Source organism: Aspergillus campestris, assembly GCF_002847485.1.
Source record: "Aspergillus campestris IBT 28561 chromosome Unknown P168scaffold_14, whole genome shotgun sequence".
Lineage (NCBI taxonomy): Eukaryota > Fungi > Ascomycota > Eurotiomycetes > Eurotiales > Aspergillaceae > Aspergillus > Aspergillus campestris.
In genome coordinates this window covers 300,173-314,070 of record NW_020194349.1, presented here as the reverse complement: position 1 = coordinate 314,070, position 13,898 = coordinate 300,173, and the positions used below count along the sequence as shown (strand labels likewise).

Below are 13,898 nucleotides of genomic sequence, written 5' to 3'. Positions count from 1 at the left end.
CCCTGTCTTTGGATTGGGCAAGGCGCTTCCTGGATATTCCTCAGTGTTATATCTATCGACGGAGTCGACGTAGCCATCCGACCGACTCAACGGAGCTCGTTAGACCTTGAATAAAATCGTGTGCATCTTCAAGTGTGGTGGAATGTTTTAAACTAACCTATTCTGTTATGAAACGAAGCCACTATGCGTTAGGGGTCTTGGTTGATGCGATGCAAGCTGAGTATAGCCTGTCACATGGCTGATTAGTAGGTTGGCGATTGGATAGTATTCCTAGGTTAGACCTCATATTGACACTCTCTGCAACTGCATTATAGTATAATTGCATGGTTGTACCAACCCGTTATTTCCTCTATGATAAAGCTGAAGCCAACCCCAGCTTAGTGCCAGTGCCACTAGAGGCCAAGGCGAGTACGATCAAAATAGCATTACTAGGAAGAAGCTGAAGGAAATTGCTACATTATTACAATCATAGATAAGTGGTAACCACCCCACAATCAACATTAACACATACTCCGTGTTTTTATACTTCGTGGTTATATACACCGTCTCGTCATATCATCTGCTCAGCAGCGTGCCGACGCGCACCCGCGCGAACAACAGAGTATATCCTCGCGAGAATTAAGAATATTACGATACAAGTAGAAGAACAAAAAATAATAAAAAAAAAAAAAGACACAAGGGAATCAAGAGAAGAGAGGAAAGGAAAAGAGAAAAGCGAAATCCATCAGCCCGCCTACTGCTTTTGTTCATGCTCCGCCTGCACCGCCTGCACACCTTCGTTTTGCAGGTCCAGCGCGTTCATCTCATCTTCCTGCGCGTTCAGGTGGTGGTACAGGCCCCAGAAGATGAAGCCGGTGGCGAAGGACGCGCAGGCCAGACCGGTGAACATCCACATGATGGCCGGGTCGTAGGCGACCGGGGACAGCGCCATACCGATGGCGGAGCCGAAGGCGTTGGTGAGCAAGTACATGGACTGGACGAAGGACTTCATCGACAGCGGCGCCTTGGTGTAGGCGTACTCGAGACCGGACACCGAGGCGAAGATCTCGGACAGACCGATGAACACGTAGGCGGGCGTCTGGATGGCGATGTGAATGTTGTTGCCCATGTACTGGCCGTCGACCAGGGACAATTCGCAGTGCGGGCTTTCGTAGCAGGGTCCGGCTGAGTAGATGAGATGCTGCACGATGGCGGCGTACATCATCGCGAGCGAGGCCACCACGAAGCCGAGCGAGATACGGGTGATCGGGCGGAAGTTGATGCGCATCCGGCGCAGCAGCGGGTACACCCCCATCTCGAGGATCGGGATGAAGATGAGAATCGAAATGGGGTCGAAGTTCTGCATCAGATCGTTGGGGACCCCGTGGCCTTCCATCTGGCCGGCCTGGGTGACGAAGTTGCTGGAGAACTGTCCGTAGACGACCCAGTAGATCGGATAGAAGCAGAAGACACGGCAACCAACCAAAGCGCGCTTGAGCTCGTCGACGAAATGATCGTCCCAAGGCAGATTGGTCCGACGTCCGCCGTTGGCGGCCTGCCAGGTGGGCTTGGCGGCGTCCATGTTCCGGTTCACAATCATAATCCAGAGGGCCTTGAAGGCATCGGTGATGATTGATCCTTGGGGAGGACGGACAACGTAGAGTTTGCGTCCGCCGATGACGACGACGGTACCGACGAAAAACATGCACAGACAGAGCAGGAAGGCCGACCAGAATCCGACGTCGCGCTCCATGTACGGCGTGGCCAGCAAAGACAGCGATCCGATGTTGATGCAGCCGTAGAAGATCATGTAGATCCGCTGAATAGTGAGAGCCGGATCGATGACGACCCGCTCGCCTTTCTTGGTCGTCGTCACGGCCATCTTCTTCCGCTTATACTGCTCGGCGATCTAGATACGTGATCAGCACCAGGCAAAAAATATCGATAAAAGGGGCTGCTTACCAGAGGAGCAACATTACTCTTGATGCCACCGGTTCCCAGACCAATGATGAGAATAGCTACGATGAAACCGCCCAAGCCAGCGCCATTTTCCAGGGCGGTCGGGATCGAAGTGCAAACCAGGACGAGCAAGCCAACCATGTAGACAATACAGAACAAGACGATGGTCTTGTATTTGCCCAGGTACTGATCGGCAACCACGGCACCGACGATTGGAGTGACTGGTGATGACGGTCAGTCGATGTCAAATCCACGGAAGCAAAAACCTTACCATAGCACCAGAATTGGAAGAAAGTCGACAAGGCCGTAGCGCCCTGGTGACCCATACCCAAGGCACCACGTCCTTTGCTGCCGTCCAGAGGGAGATTGATGTAGTTCTGGAATAGACCAGACATGCCGTAGTAGGTGAACCGCTCGCACAACTCGACACCAGCGACCAGCCAGGCAGCAAGGGGCAGATTCTCCGCAACATGGCGAAGGGTTTTAACCTCCTCTTCTGTAGGCTCGTCACCTTCGGGCGACTCAGACAGGGCCTTTTCATTTGCCTCGGCCTCCTTCTCATTCACAGCCGGCGAGATAGCAGCATCGACCGGCCGACTAGTAAAATTAGCACGGTGTACATGTATGGCAATCACGCAAAGTGTAAAGATTCGTGAACTGAAACAGAAGACTCAAACAGGGATATAAAAAACAAACAAACAAATGAATAAATAAACATGAAAAAAAAGGAAATATTCTATACAAAAGATATACAAGAGGGAAAGAAAAAAAAAGAGGGGAAAAAAGAACGAAAGAAAAGCCCAAAAAGGCAAAAGAATGTACAGTATAGAGTACTTACAGAGAATCATCGGCCGTGACCTCGTGTTTTTCAGACATCTTGCAGGAGCAAGGGAATCAACCCAGATAGGCAAGGAGAAGGGAAGCGAGGGCTGAAGGAGTCCTTGAAAGAGAAGCGCGACAGCAGGTCGACGGGGACCACCGTCACCTTATATTCATAGTGACATAGCAGTGGTCAGTCGGTGGGGGGTACAGTCTTATCGCTGAAACCGGCGCACGCGATCGGTTGGACTCGAAAGGGGAAAACTCAGTTCCCAAAAAATAATAATCAAAAAAATATAAGACAGGGAAGAAGAAAATGGACTAGAGTCCCCATCGCCGCCCAAAGAAATAAAATAAAAAGGCAAGGGCGAGGGTTAGTGGCGTGGTTTAGACGCGAGAACTAGTAACATCCACGGATGTAACCCCCAGGATGGAGGTACGATATGACAAGGAAAAGTCAAGCCAGGATTAAGCATCAGCCGAGGAACGAGCGATAACGACGGTGATTGGGTGGGGGGCGCCTTTCTGGAAGGCCGAGACATGGAATTAGATTATGCTGCATGAGGGAAAAGTGCAGTCCGTCGGTGTTTACCGGTGGAGCGACTGAAATCTTCCTTCCCTCGTGGTCTGCTTCGCACTAAAAATCAACAGACAGGCCACTAACAGCGAAGGGATCCATTCCGCTACCAATGTTTTTGGCGATGTGCTTCACCGGCCAACAGATTGTGGCTTCTGGGCCCCTTAGATCGCAATGGTGAACCACAGTAGCTTCCCTCGGCTGGGGCCGTGGAAGATGACCGTCCCAAGCACACACCATGACAACCTATCCAGGATTCTGGTCGCCACCGGAGGGCCAACCATATGCAGGTTTCTTTTAGGTAACATCAACACTTTAGTAGCTGCAACGGCGCACGGTTTTCGACCCTGGACTGGCCAAGGTTGATAAGCACGGCCGCTCTCATTTGCGGTCCGCCGAGGACCCAATTTTGAATTCGCTCGGGTTAGGTTGTGGCTAGGGTCGGCTTATCGACAAACAAGCCAGAAGTAGCGTATGTCGTTTGTCCCCGCTCGCAGGATCAACCGTCCATCAGGAAATCTTCTTTTCTTTCATGTCGGCCCCCCCCCGCGTGATAGTCCAACCAGGGGGGGGTTGTCAGTCGGCGACCCATCCAACGCCGTCGATTTCCGACCAACCGAATTTCCTGGCGACGGATTCCGCCCGCTTCGCGCAATCCGAGAGGTTGAGCTCAGAACCACACTTGAGTCTCCTCACCCCTGTTCTTTGGCCCAGTCAGGAAGGCGTTTGATGCTGCGGTTTCACCAAAATTTTGGCGAGGTTACCCCGGTATGCGGGGAGAGTTGTCATTGACCCATCCTGTATGCTAACCTTAGCCAATTGCGAGCCCAGCCGTCTTGTATCTTATTGTGGCCAACTTTATCGACTCGTCTGATCCAGACGACTTAATCTGCGGCGTTGGGGGCCTGAATCTTAAAGGTGTGGGGCGGCGGACGAGCTGCCGGTTCCAGCCGCCAGCGTGGACAGCATGTGTTTGTGTGTGTAGTCGAACATGGTGTGTCTGTGCAGTGGTTGAAAAACTCCTTGCATTGGATTTGATACGTGGGTCAATTAACTGTAAGTTGTTAGAAAGAGATGCGGAGAGAAAAGAACGGTGAGAAGAGACGCAGAGAAGAGACACAGAGAGAAGATACAGGAGCTCAGCAGGTCACTGGACGGAGGTCAACCCAGCTTGATAATAGCACATTGAGGCCTTATCAGCCAGGCTGCTTTCCACAACGTCCCATCTCACTCTGGATTTTTTATGTCCCCATATAGTGGTTATCGGGACTGTTTTCACTATCTTCAGAGCTGTCTGGTACCTAACTAGTTGCGATACATGCGCGCACCCCGGTCCAGCAACGGTGGGGCTCCAGTGTTTAGGAGTTTTGAAGCCGATGTACGATTATCATGTCAATCACGATCATCCTCTCAATCCTGGTAAACCATGTGCCATTGTATTCTGAACTCGAAGCGCCAAGCTACCAACGGCCATTCAGAGAGTGAGCAAATCGCGTGTTAACCTCACAGAGTAATGGACTCCTTCTAGCTCCAGGCGAACAGTCCTGGCACTGGCACCATGAGCTCAGAACTAGGAGATCCTCGTGGCTACATTGCACTCTTTCCAGCCTATAGGTTTACTAGATCTGCAAATGAGCTTGGATTTTGTAGATCGATGGGTGATACTAATATGGTTGTAACACTAGACTAAGTGAAAGAGATCTTAATCCTACTACCAGTCGTCTACGATGTATTCCAAAGTCATGAGAATCAAGGTGTATTCCAAGGCCGTGAGAATCACGAAATTACCGTCAGATACTATACATATGCTTTGACCCGTGGACAGAATCAATCGAGGGATTCTGACCCATGGAGCTCATTTCCTCAATATGGTAAAAAGTAAGCAGTGACTCACATGATGTTATCAAATTTCTGGAAATGAGTGATAGAAGAGAAGAATACGTCTCTCTACACGGCAATACCTCCTATCTCCTATTCAGCACTTCATATTGACTTGAGGAATCATCCAAATCACTGATGTGGACACAAAGAGAGTACCGACTCCAGGACGCCATTTCACGGTACTTCCCACAGTCTCTATCAATAAACCTATAAAAAAAAATAAGATGCCAAGAAACACAGTGACACAGCAGCCGGGACCATCCCTCGAAGGAACCAGTGAATTATTCCTTTTCTAGAGTAGGCAATTATCTGACCCGCCCAGCTTCCTCTCACTGCGCCACCAAGCGCCAGGGGTGACATCGTGGCGATTAATCTCGTATGGAGATTAAATGCCTGCTTATGCGGCGTTTTTGGTGTAAGATGTGGAAAGGCTTGCGAATGCGGCTTACATTCGTTGGTATTGGCTTACATTCGTTGATATTGGGCGATGATGTTACTAGTAACCAGTATTGCCTGCCGAGGATGCACTTGATATAGCTACTATCTAACTGATCTGCTGATTGGGGATATATCACGCCAGTCAATCCGACAGCGCAATATAATACATGTTAGCTTTGAAATACTGAGAGGAGTTTGTGTCAGGTGCTACGTCAGACAACACTGTGCATTCAATTATTTTCTACTACAGCTTATCAATCATCCCGTGTCTGTATGGGTCAATCGATAGTAAGGATGGCACCCAAGAATGAGCTCCTTTACTTTCATGGCACGGGGGGCCAAGATAAGGAACCCTGTCTTCTCACCTATACCTGTTCTATAACTGTCATCCTGTAGCTGTCGCGGGTTACGCGAGTGATAGGACCTGAACTGAAAATGTCTTTCTCCTCGCTCATACACAGGTGCGTACTACAGTCATGACTTGCAACCCTGTCGAGCACCTCTCGGGCTCAAATATACAGCAAGAAAAGCTAGACATCTATTCGCGGGAAAAGGGAATCAAAAAGTGCGAAGCTCGTCTTCTCTACCAGATACTGCCGGCTAGCCACATATACACTGTGTTCGCAGGAGGCAAGGTCAAAGTAGGCCATGTAACAAAGGCTTGGAAGATAAATTTATAAGACCGCTACGCCAAAACGTTGAACAACGCTTGGTATAGGTCTTAACCTGACTGATATACCCAATATAAATTAAATACATCGACTTTAGTAGACTCATTTCATGGAACTATCTGGGTCAAATGAATGTAATATGTAGTTTTTTATTGGTGATTGCGCAATAAATACTCCTCCTTGCATAACATTTCAATATATATACCTCTTCTACATTTCTCCGTTCCACGTACAAAACCACAATGTCCAAACACACACGTACCAAATAAATACCGAATAATATCAATACTATATAAATACTACTAATAGGAGTACAAGGTATCACAAACAAAAGACATTCATATCACGCCAACCCAATAAGCAGTCCATATATGCAATATTCGCCACATGAACCGGCAACTAAGCACCAGGCAACCAACTGACTGTTTTGTCGACAATCATACAAGATTACTGCAGCGACTGATCAATTGAAGAGATAACGATAGAGGAGTTATTTCGTTGCCAGCCTCAACCTTACTCAATGCCCAGATAACTACCTAGATATAAAGGCGAATGTTCAAGGCGAAGGGTACTATGATGTAGTGCGTTGGATAGCAATAGACTGCCAGTCTTCGGTGAAATTTGCTTTTAGAACATACACCGTTTACAATAGAACCATTTGAACTGGCATCCCAGTCGATGAATGTGTTCAAAGCAGCCGTCACAACTGAATGATCAATTTGATAGAGCATACCTCATCAAAATCAAACGCAATATCAATTCAGGCAAGTAGAAATCAATCAATCAAAATCCCAATGTTAATATTCGGTATCTATGAGCATCGCGAAATAAGAACGCCCATGAAACACACACCTCATGCAGGAATACAGGAATTTTAGAACTTTTTTTTTTGTGTTGCTTGGTGGAAGACTGAAAGAAAATTGGTATAAACCTCATCAGGAATACGTGTCAAGGAAAGATACATGCCGTTGGTGCCGACGACTTGATATAATACCATCGTGGCAGAATGCCCACAGGCCGTGTCCAACCCAGTTCGGTGCCCCGTTAAATTTAAGAGCAGTCTCGTTCCATCATCATCATCCTATGGCCACACCCCATCTCCCATGACCGGACCGGAAAACAGGCGGAGTCCAGCCTCAATCACGGTTGAGAAAGTGTCCCATTGTTCACTGCCTTAGACAGAGTACTTGGCCTTTGCCCGCGTGCTGCCGCTGTGCGCGCTGTCCGTGTGACCCGAGAACTCCACAACATCCGCCTCCTTCAGGCGCAGGACCTCCTTGAACCGCCGGCCGATGTTCTCGAGAATGTCCTTGCCCTGGGCGGGGGTGCGGGAGTTCTTGTCGCCGGGGATGCTCTTGCCGACCGTCCGGGTCCAGAGACCGACACGGTAGAAGCCCTTGCGCACGTTCACAACAACACCCATCACTTCGTTATCCTCATCACCCTCGAGGGTCTCGCCAATGGCGGCCAGCTGGGCGTGCAGCCACAGCTCATCGATCGGTACCGAGCGCTTCTCCTTGAAGGAATATGACCACTTGCCGCCGTGCTTGTTCTGGGGGTCTTCCCACTCCGGTCGGATACCCTTCTTGAACAGGTGGTAGTCGGCTTTGAGGCCGAGCTCGGAGGTGGGCGTGATGTTGTTCTGACACGTGAACCGTCAGTAAATGGATTGAAAGTCAAAAGCAGAGACAAGAAAGGAAGATGCCAAGCATACATAGATTCCCCAGAATTCCTCCACCGAGTTGAACGTGACAACTTCCTTTAACAGATCGTTCCAGTTATCGCCCTATATCATTTCGTAAGTCAGTCGCCATCGTCAGATTGCGAGTTATCCGTCTCCATACCTTGCCACTGGGAGGCTTGGTGAACCACAGCGTCCACTCGTGCATGAGCGGATGCTTCACGTTGAAGTTTTCGGGGTCATGGAAGACGGTGACGGTGTCGCCATTTGCCTTCTCATTCTGCTCGGTGGCGGGAGCAGTGTTCTCGTTGGTCACCGGGGCAGGGGGGTTCTCGACAGCGGCCATGATGGATGGTGGATATAAAGCGTTCGACGGAAGTGAAGCGTAGAGGGAAATTATCCAAGGTGAGGGTGAAGGCGGTGTCAGGCGGGATCGTTGTTGGTGACGAAAAAGTCTCGGTGGGCAAAATTTGAATCGAGATTGGAGGCGGTCGCCGGAGGAAAGAGCCACCCGTGGAGATACTCAAGATAGACGATAGACTGCGCCGTTGGATCCACGCAAGTCAAATAGTCTGCTCCAGGCAGAATCACAAGGAGGAGTGGGTTAGGGGTCGTGGGGGAGGGTCGAGCGATCCTGGATAATGGCAATATGAAGTTTTGAAGTTGGAGATGCGCAGTTGGCGGCGGGACACGAACTTTGCCTGTTTGGGTCGCCCTCGTTTTTTACGGGCATCTTATAGGCTGGGGACGACTGGCCCGAACTCCAGCCCTAATTATAGGTGACCATGGGTCACTCCACCATCTTTTCTTTGTTACTGGTTGTATATCAAATTGAATATGAGCTACTGATGGTGATACTTGTATGTACGAATGAAATATCATACAGGTCCTGAACCCCATGATCATGGCTCCCGAACCACTGCAGGAACAACTATACCTGAATGCGCCCGAAAGAATAAAGCCAAGAATACCTCTATATCCCTCAGGATCCAATGAGATGGCGACATGTATAAACTGGAAAGCAAGGGGTATCTCTAAAGTCGTCTTTCAAAGTAACGTGACAATCATTGGTCACCGCTGTTGATCACACTCAAAAGGCAGTTCCAGCCTATCCACCGTTAGCATGTATGATTCGAAAGGAATGATTCAACAAGAGCATACCCAAGGCAACCACGTTCACAACCAGCACTCGAAACTCCAGCGGGACAAAGGTAAAGTTCACTCCCTGCACGAACGGCCAGATGGCGAGATTGGCCTTGTAACTGGGAAGAAAGTTGTTGCGCCACTTTTCCACGGGGTCGCTGCCTTCCATGATAGCCATGGACGACAGGAAGCAAGTGAGATGGGTAGGAGTGAAGAGACACTGGTCTGCAGTCACACGGGCCACAAGGGTGGCCGTCTTGCTCTTCAGCACGACATGGCGCTGCAGAAAGCTGAACCACGTCGTCGCGGCAGGACCGAAGATCGCTGTTGGGTCGCATCAGCTAGACCATTCAATCGAGAATAATCAGATCGGATCAAAAGGTACCTCCTCCGTAGAGGGCCATGCGACCGGTTCTGGCCATATCGTGCTTTTCCCATCCTTTGCGGTCGACGGCCTGTTGCGCGAGTACATCACCGCTGCCGAAAAGAACCTGCAATTGTGAGTATAAAACAGACCATTCAAATACTAGACAGAGAGACGTACAGCACTGCTGACACTGGCCGTGAGGATGGGCGACTTGGCCAGTGTTGCCTGCCACCTGGAACGGACGAATGAGTATGAGCATCAGGAACAAGGTTCAGGAACATACCACCGCAGCATGTTTATCTCTACAGAGGAAGATTCCACAAAAGTAATGTATATACAAGGGAATGAAGGAAATACAGTCGATCGGAGACACCTCAGTATGGAGTGATATACGGAGTCCAGAGTAGTATGGAGTAACTACGGAGTATGTCAAAGTTATCCACGATAAGAAGATCAAACAACAAAGCAAGACGATTGGCCCGGACATCCCAAACGGGCAATCCGGTGGAGCCCTACCACGTGACTTGTAATTACCCCATTCGGCCCACCGCCTAGGGTATAGGGTTCCAGCTCGCTTAACCCACCCGCCCCAGCGAAATTTCCCGTGGGTTCACCCTAAACAAGTCGTGGATAGTGAAGTGCGACCCCCGAAAAAAAGTCAACCTCGACGTCGACAACCCCTCCCACGACAAGTCCGATACCACCCCCTTCGGATTCTTTAATACATCCAAGATGGCTGACGCTGCCCCCCGTGGACGTGGAGGATTTGGCTCGCGCGGTGGTGACCGTGGCCGTGGCCGTGGTCGCCGTGGACGTCGTGGTGGCCCCAAGGAGGAGAAGGAGTGGCAGCCTGTGACCAAGCTGGGCCGTCTCGTCAAGGCCGGCAAGATCACCAGCATGGAGCAGATCTACCTGCACTCTCTGCCCGTGAAGGAGTACCAGATTGTGGACTTCTTCCTGCCCAAGCTGAAGGATGAGGTCATGAAGGTACGGACGATCACCTTTTTCTTGAGGATACGATATGGTCAATCGCGGTGGATATATCAATTGGAAAATGCGACAGATGGAAGCGCTGGAAGAGCGCATCGAAAGAGGAGGGAGATATATGAAATCGCGATTTGGCATGGAATTGGATCGATGGGACAAGACTAACGCATTTTTCTTCCTCCCCTACAGATCAAGCCCGTCCAGAAGCAGACCCGTGCCGGTCAGCGTACCCGTTTCAAGGCCGTCGTTGTCATCGGTGACTCCGAGGGTCACATCGGTCTCGGTATCAAGACCTCCAAGGAAGTCGCGACCGCCATCCGTGCCGCCATCACCATCGCCAAGCTCGCCGTCCTGCCCGTCCGCCGAGGCTACTGGGGCTCCAACCTGGGTGAGCCTCACTCTCTGCCCGTCAAGCAGAGCGCCAAGTGTGGTTCCGTCACCGTCCGTGTACGTTTTGCGACTCCCCGAATTTGTCCCCCATGGCTTTGAAGGCCCGTGCGCGAATAGCTAACTGACATGATTTTGGAACAGCTGATCCCCGCCCCCCGTGGTACTGGCCTCGTTGCCTCCCCCGCCGTCAAGCGTCTGCTTCAGCTCGCCGGTGTCCAGGACGCCTACACCCAGTCGTCTGGTTCCACCAAGACCCTCGAGAACACCCTCAAGGCCACCTTCGTCGCCGTCATCAACTCCTACGGCTTCCTCACCCCCAACCTGTGGCAGGAGACCAAGCTCATCCGGAGCCCCCTGGAGGAGTTCGGTGACGTCCTGCGTCAGGGCAAGAAGTACTAGGGTAGTGCAGCGCAGTGCAGTTACGGGAATAAATTTTCATGATTGTTTTTGACCTACTGGTTTCTTTCCTATCCGATGGAATCACCTTGATCATGGCAAGAGAACCGAACGGGCTCGGGAGGAGTTGGCTCGAATCACGCTCGACTACGCGACTTTACGGTGTCTACGGATGTAATTACGGGTAGGGGAACAAAAAAAAAGCAAAATTAGCGTGAAGACAATAAGCAGCTCCTTCGCCATTCAGATCTTGGATCGGATTAGATTTTTGATTGGATGTTGTAGGGCCCAGAGCTATGCGGACGGTGATATGGCATCGCATTTCGCTCTATACGGCCGTAATGACGCCAAGTCTGATATCAACAAGGTCCCGATGCGAACGGCCAGTCGCAAGGCTACATCCAACATGTAGATCCCCATCGCTTGCAATAACCCTGCAAGGGTGGTAGTCCGGCGCTTCATTCCGCCCAGAAACGCGGAGTAGCGAATTCCATTCCCCTCCCACATGGACGAAGCAAGCCCATGTCAAACTCTCCAGCCTTGCTCGACTGGAAAAAAACACCCCTATACATACCACCGTCACCATGATCTGGACCACCGCAATCTTATGCCTTCTAGTCTGGTCCACCCTCAGCTTCATCCAAAAGCTGCACCGAAACGTGCGCATCGCCCAGCGCATAGGTCTCCCCTACGTAGTCTTCCCCCTCAAAGGCACCGGCACCATCGTACCAATTCTCGTTACCACGAAATGGGCCCGCTATATCGTGGATCAGTGTCTTCCTGGCTGGCTGGCCGACGCATTCAACGACAACACGTTCGATAAGCGATGGACGGTCAAGAATCGCCAGTTCAAGCGCCGCGGTTCGGTGCATCTTGTTGTTAACCCCGATGGGGTTATGTGTCACGTTGGCGATGCCGAGGTCGCTGCTGATGTGTTTAATGCGCGACAGGACTTTCCGAAGCCGACTTGGATGTATGGTGAGTAGCTGGGTGGTTGTTTTGCGGTGGTTTGCTGGAGACGCTGATGCTGATGCTGGTAGATGTTCTTGGTTTATATGGGCCGAACCTCGTTACGGTATGCTCCTATCTCTTATATGCCCCCTTCGATGTATAACTATATCTATATGTATGTATATCTGACAGTGTATAGTGCAAGGACACCGAATGGGCGCGCCATCGCCGCCACACAGCCACAGCATTCAACGAGAAGAACAACGCGCTCGTCTGGACTCAATCAATCCGGCAGACAACCGAGATGATCGAGCATTGGCGCGAATGCACGTCTGCCGTCGACGAATCCAATGACACAATGATGGTGCGCACCAGCAGAGAGGACATTCTCAAGTTCACGCTGAACATCTTCTCCAGCGCTGGGTTCGGCGTGCATATGCCCTTTAAGCCTGTTCCGCAAAAGACGGCCACCGCGCCGGACGATATCTTTAAAGATACTGTGCCGCCGGCGCCGGGGTTTAGTTTGACGTTTAGGGGAGTCGTCGCGTACATGAATACGCACTTGAAGGCTATTTTGGCGGCTCATATGATCTTGCCTGCTTGGATGCCTAGGGCGCTGGTGCCGTTTTTCAAGCAAGAGTTCGCGGCGCATCGGGATTTGGGGGCTTATTTGCACAAGTTGGTTGATAGGGGCGAGGCTGCGAGAGTTGTGGGCGATAGGGAGAGTAAGTCGGACTTGTTGCAGGGGATGCTCGCTGCTAGGGACCATGCGAGGAATGCTGGTCCCGCGGAGACGGGGTCTAAAGATGTTGGTTTTTCTGATAGCGAGGTTGTTGGTAATGCGTTTATTTTCACTCTCGCGGGACATGAGACCGTCGCGACGACGCTGAGATACACCTTGGTGTTGTTGGCTTTGAACCAGGATGCCCAGGAGTGGCTCTACAAGGGTATTGTCGAGGCCACGCAGGGTGCTTCGTCTGACCCAGCCAGCTGGGATTACGCCGACATGTTCCCCAAACTGGTCGCCCCGCTCTGCATCATGGTATGTCTATCGATCTGGCTCAAGAGAGAGAGAGCTCCATCTAATAGCCCACAGCTGGAAACCATGCGCCTCTACCCACCCGTAACAAGCATCCCCAAATGGACAGGCGCCACCCCAAGCCGCCTCGTCCACGGTGACAAATCCTACGTGCTCCCCCCTAAAGTGAGCGTCACACTGGACGCCAACGCCCTACACTACTCCGAAGAGTACTGGGGCAACGACGTTCGCGAATTCCATCCTCAACGATGGGACGCGCGAAACAAGGACAGCTTCCTAGCCCAGAACGCGGACCTGCCTGGCCTTTCTGTCCCCGGGCTCGAATTTCGCAGTGTCCATAAGCCGGTGCGCGGCGCGTATATCCCCTTCAGTGATGGGTTCCGTGCTTGTTTGGGGAAGAAATTCGCGCAGGTGGAGTACGTGGTTGCTGTGGCTGTGCTTTTTGGAAGGTATCGTGTGGAGCTGGAGGATAATACGGCGAAGGGGCGTATGGATGCTGAGAGGGTGCTGGGGGAAAGCTTGACTGTGCTGACGCTGGCTATGCAGGAGACTGTGCCGTTGAGGTTTGTGAGGCGATAGTTATTCTTTCATGGTATTCAATGTGTTTGTATTAAGTTGTT

At 51.1% G+C, this 13,898-nt stretch overlaps 5 protein-coding genes across 5 annotated transcripts; 2 read left to right on the top strand and 3 right to left on the bottom strand.

The window, feature by feature from the left end:
- Nucleotides 1-607: 607 nt before the first annotated feature.
- Nucleotides 608-3,042, bottom strand: P168DRAFT_275793 (peptide MFS transporter). The gene is made up of 4 exons (XM_024835518.1): nt 2,777-3,042; nt 2,210-2,535; nt 1,942-2,159; nt 608-1,888 (listed from the first exon to the last, which is right to left on the bottom strand). Exons 1-4 carry the CDS (start codon nt 2,812-2,814, stop codon nt 734-736), a joined length of 1,737 nt encoding a protein of 578 aa, XP_024689101.1. The 5' UTR covers nt 2,815-3,042; the 3' UTR covers nt 608-733.
- A 4,018-nt stretch (nt 3,043-7,060) lies between these two features.
- Nucleotides 7,061-8,739, bottom strand: P168DRAFT_307435 (eukaryotic translation initiation factor 4E). Its single transcript, XM_024839107.1, has 3 exons — nt 8,169-8,739; nt 8,039-8,110; nt 7,061-7,966 (listed from the first exon to the last, which is right to left on the bottom strand). The coding sequence occupies exons 1-3, from the start codon at nt 8,349-8,351 to the stop codon at nt 7,499-7,501; spliced, it is 723 nt and encodes a 240-aa protein (XP_024689100.1). The 5' UTR covers nt 8,352-8,739; the 3' UTR covers nt 7,061-7,498.
- Nucleotides 8,740-8,852: 113 nt separating this feature from the next.
- Nucleotides 8,853-9,809, bottom strand: P168DRAFT_330324 (Mpv17/PMP22 family protein; the record flags this gene model as incomplete). Its single annotated transcript, XM_024841575.1, has 5 exons — nt 8,853-9,113; nt 9,167-9,472; nt 9,534-9,639; nt 9,693-9,747; nt 9,799-9,809. 5 exons carry the CDS (start codon nt 9,807-9,809, stop codon nt 9,070-9,072), a joined length of 522 nt encoding a protein of 173 aa, XP_024689099.1. The 3' UTR covers nt 8,853-9,069.
- Nucleotides 9,810-10,193: 384 nt separating this feature from the next.
- On the top strand, nt 10,194-11,675 carry P168DRAFT_275786 (40S ribosomal protein uS5). Its single transcript, XM_024835517.1, has 3 exons — nt 10,194-10,502; nt 10,692-10,949; nt 11,034-11,675. The coding sequence occupies exons 1-3, from the start codon at nt 10,248-10,250 to the stop codon at nt 11,289-11,291; spliced, it is 771 nt and encodes a 256-aa protein (XP_024689098.1). The 5' UTR covers nt 10,194-10,247; the 3' UTR covers nt 11,292-11,675.
- A 113-nt stretch (nt 11,676-11,788) lies between these two features.
- On the top strand, nt 11,789-13,862 carry P168DRAFT_330322 (cytochrome P450). Its single transcript, XM_024841574.1, has 4 exons — nt 11,789-12,266; nt 12,329-12,363; nt 12,439-13,281; nt 13,336-13,862. Exons 1-4 carry the CDS (start codon nt 11,873-11,875, stop codon nt 13,855-13,857), a joined length of 1,794 nt encoding a protein of 597 aa, XP_024689097.1. The 5' UTR covers nt 11,789-11,872; the 3' UTR covers nt 13,858-13,862.
- The last annotated feature ends 36 nt before the right edge of the window (nt 13,863-13,898 follow it).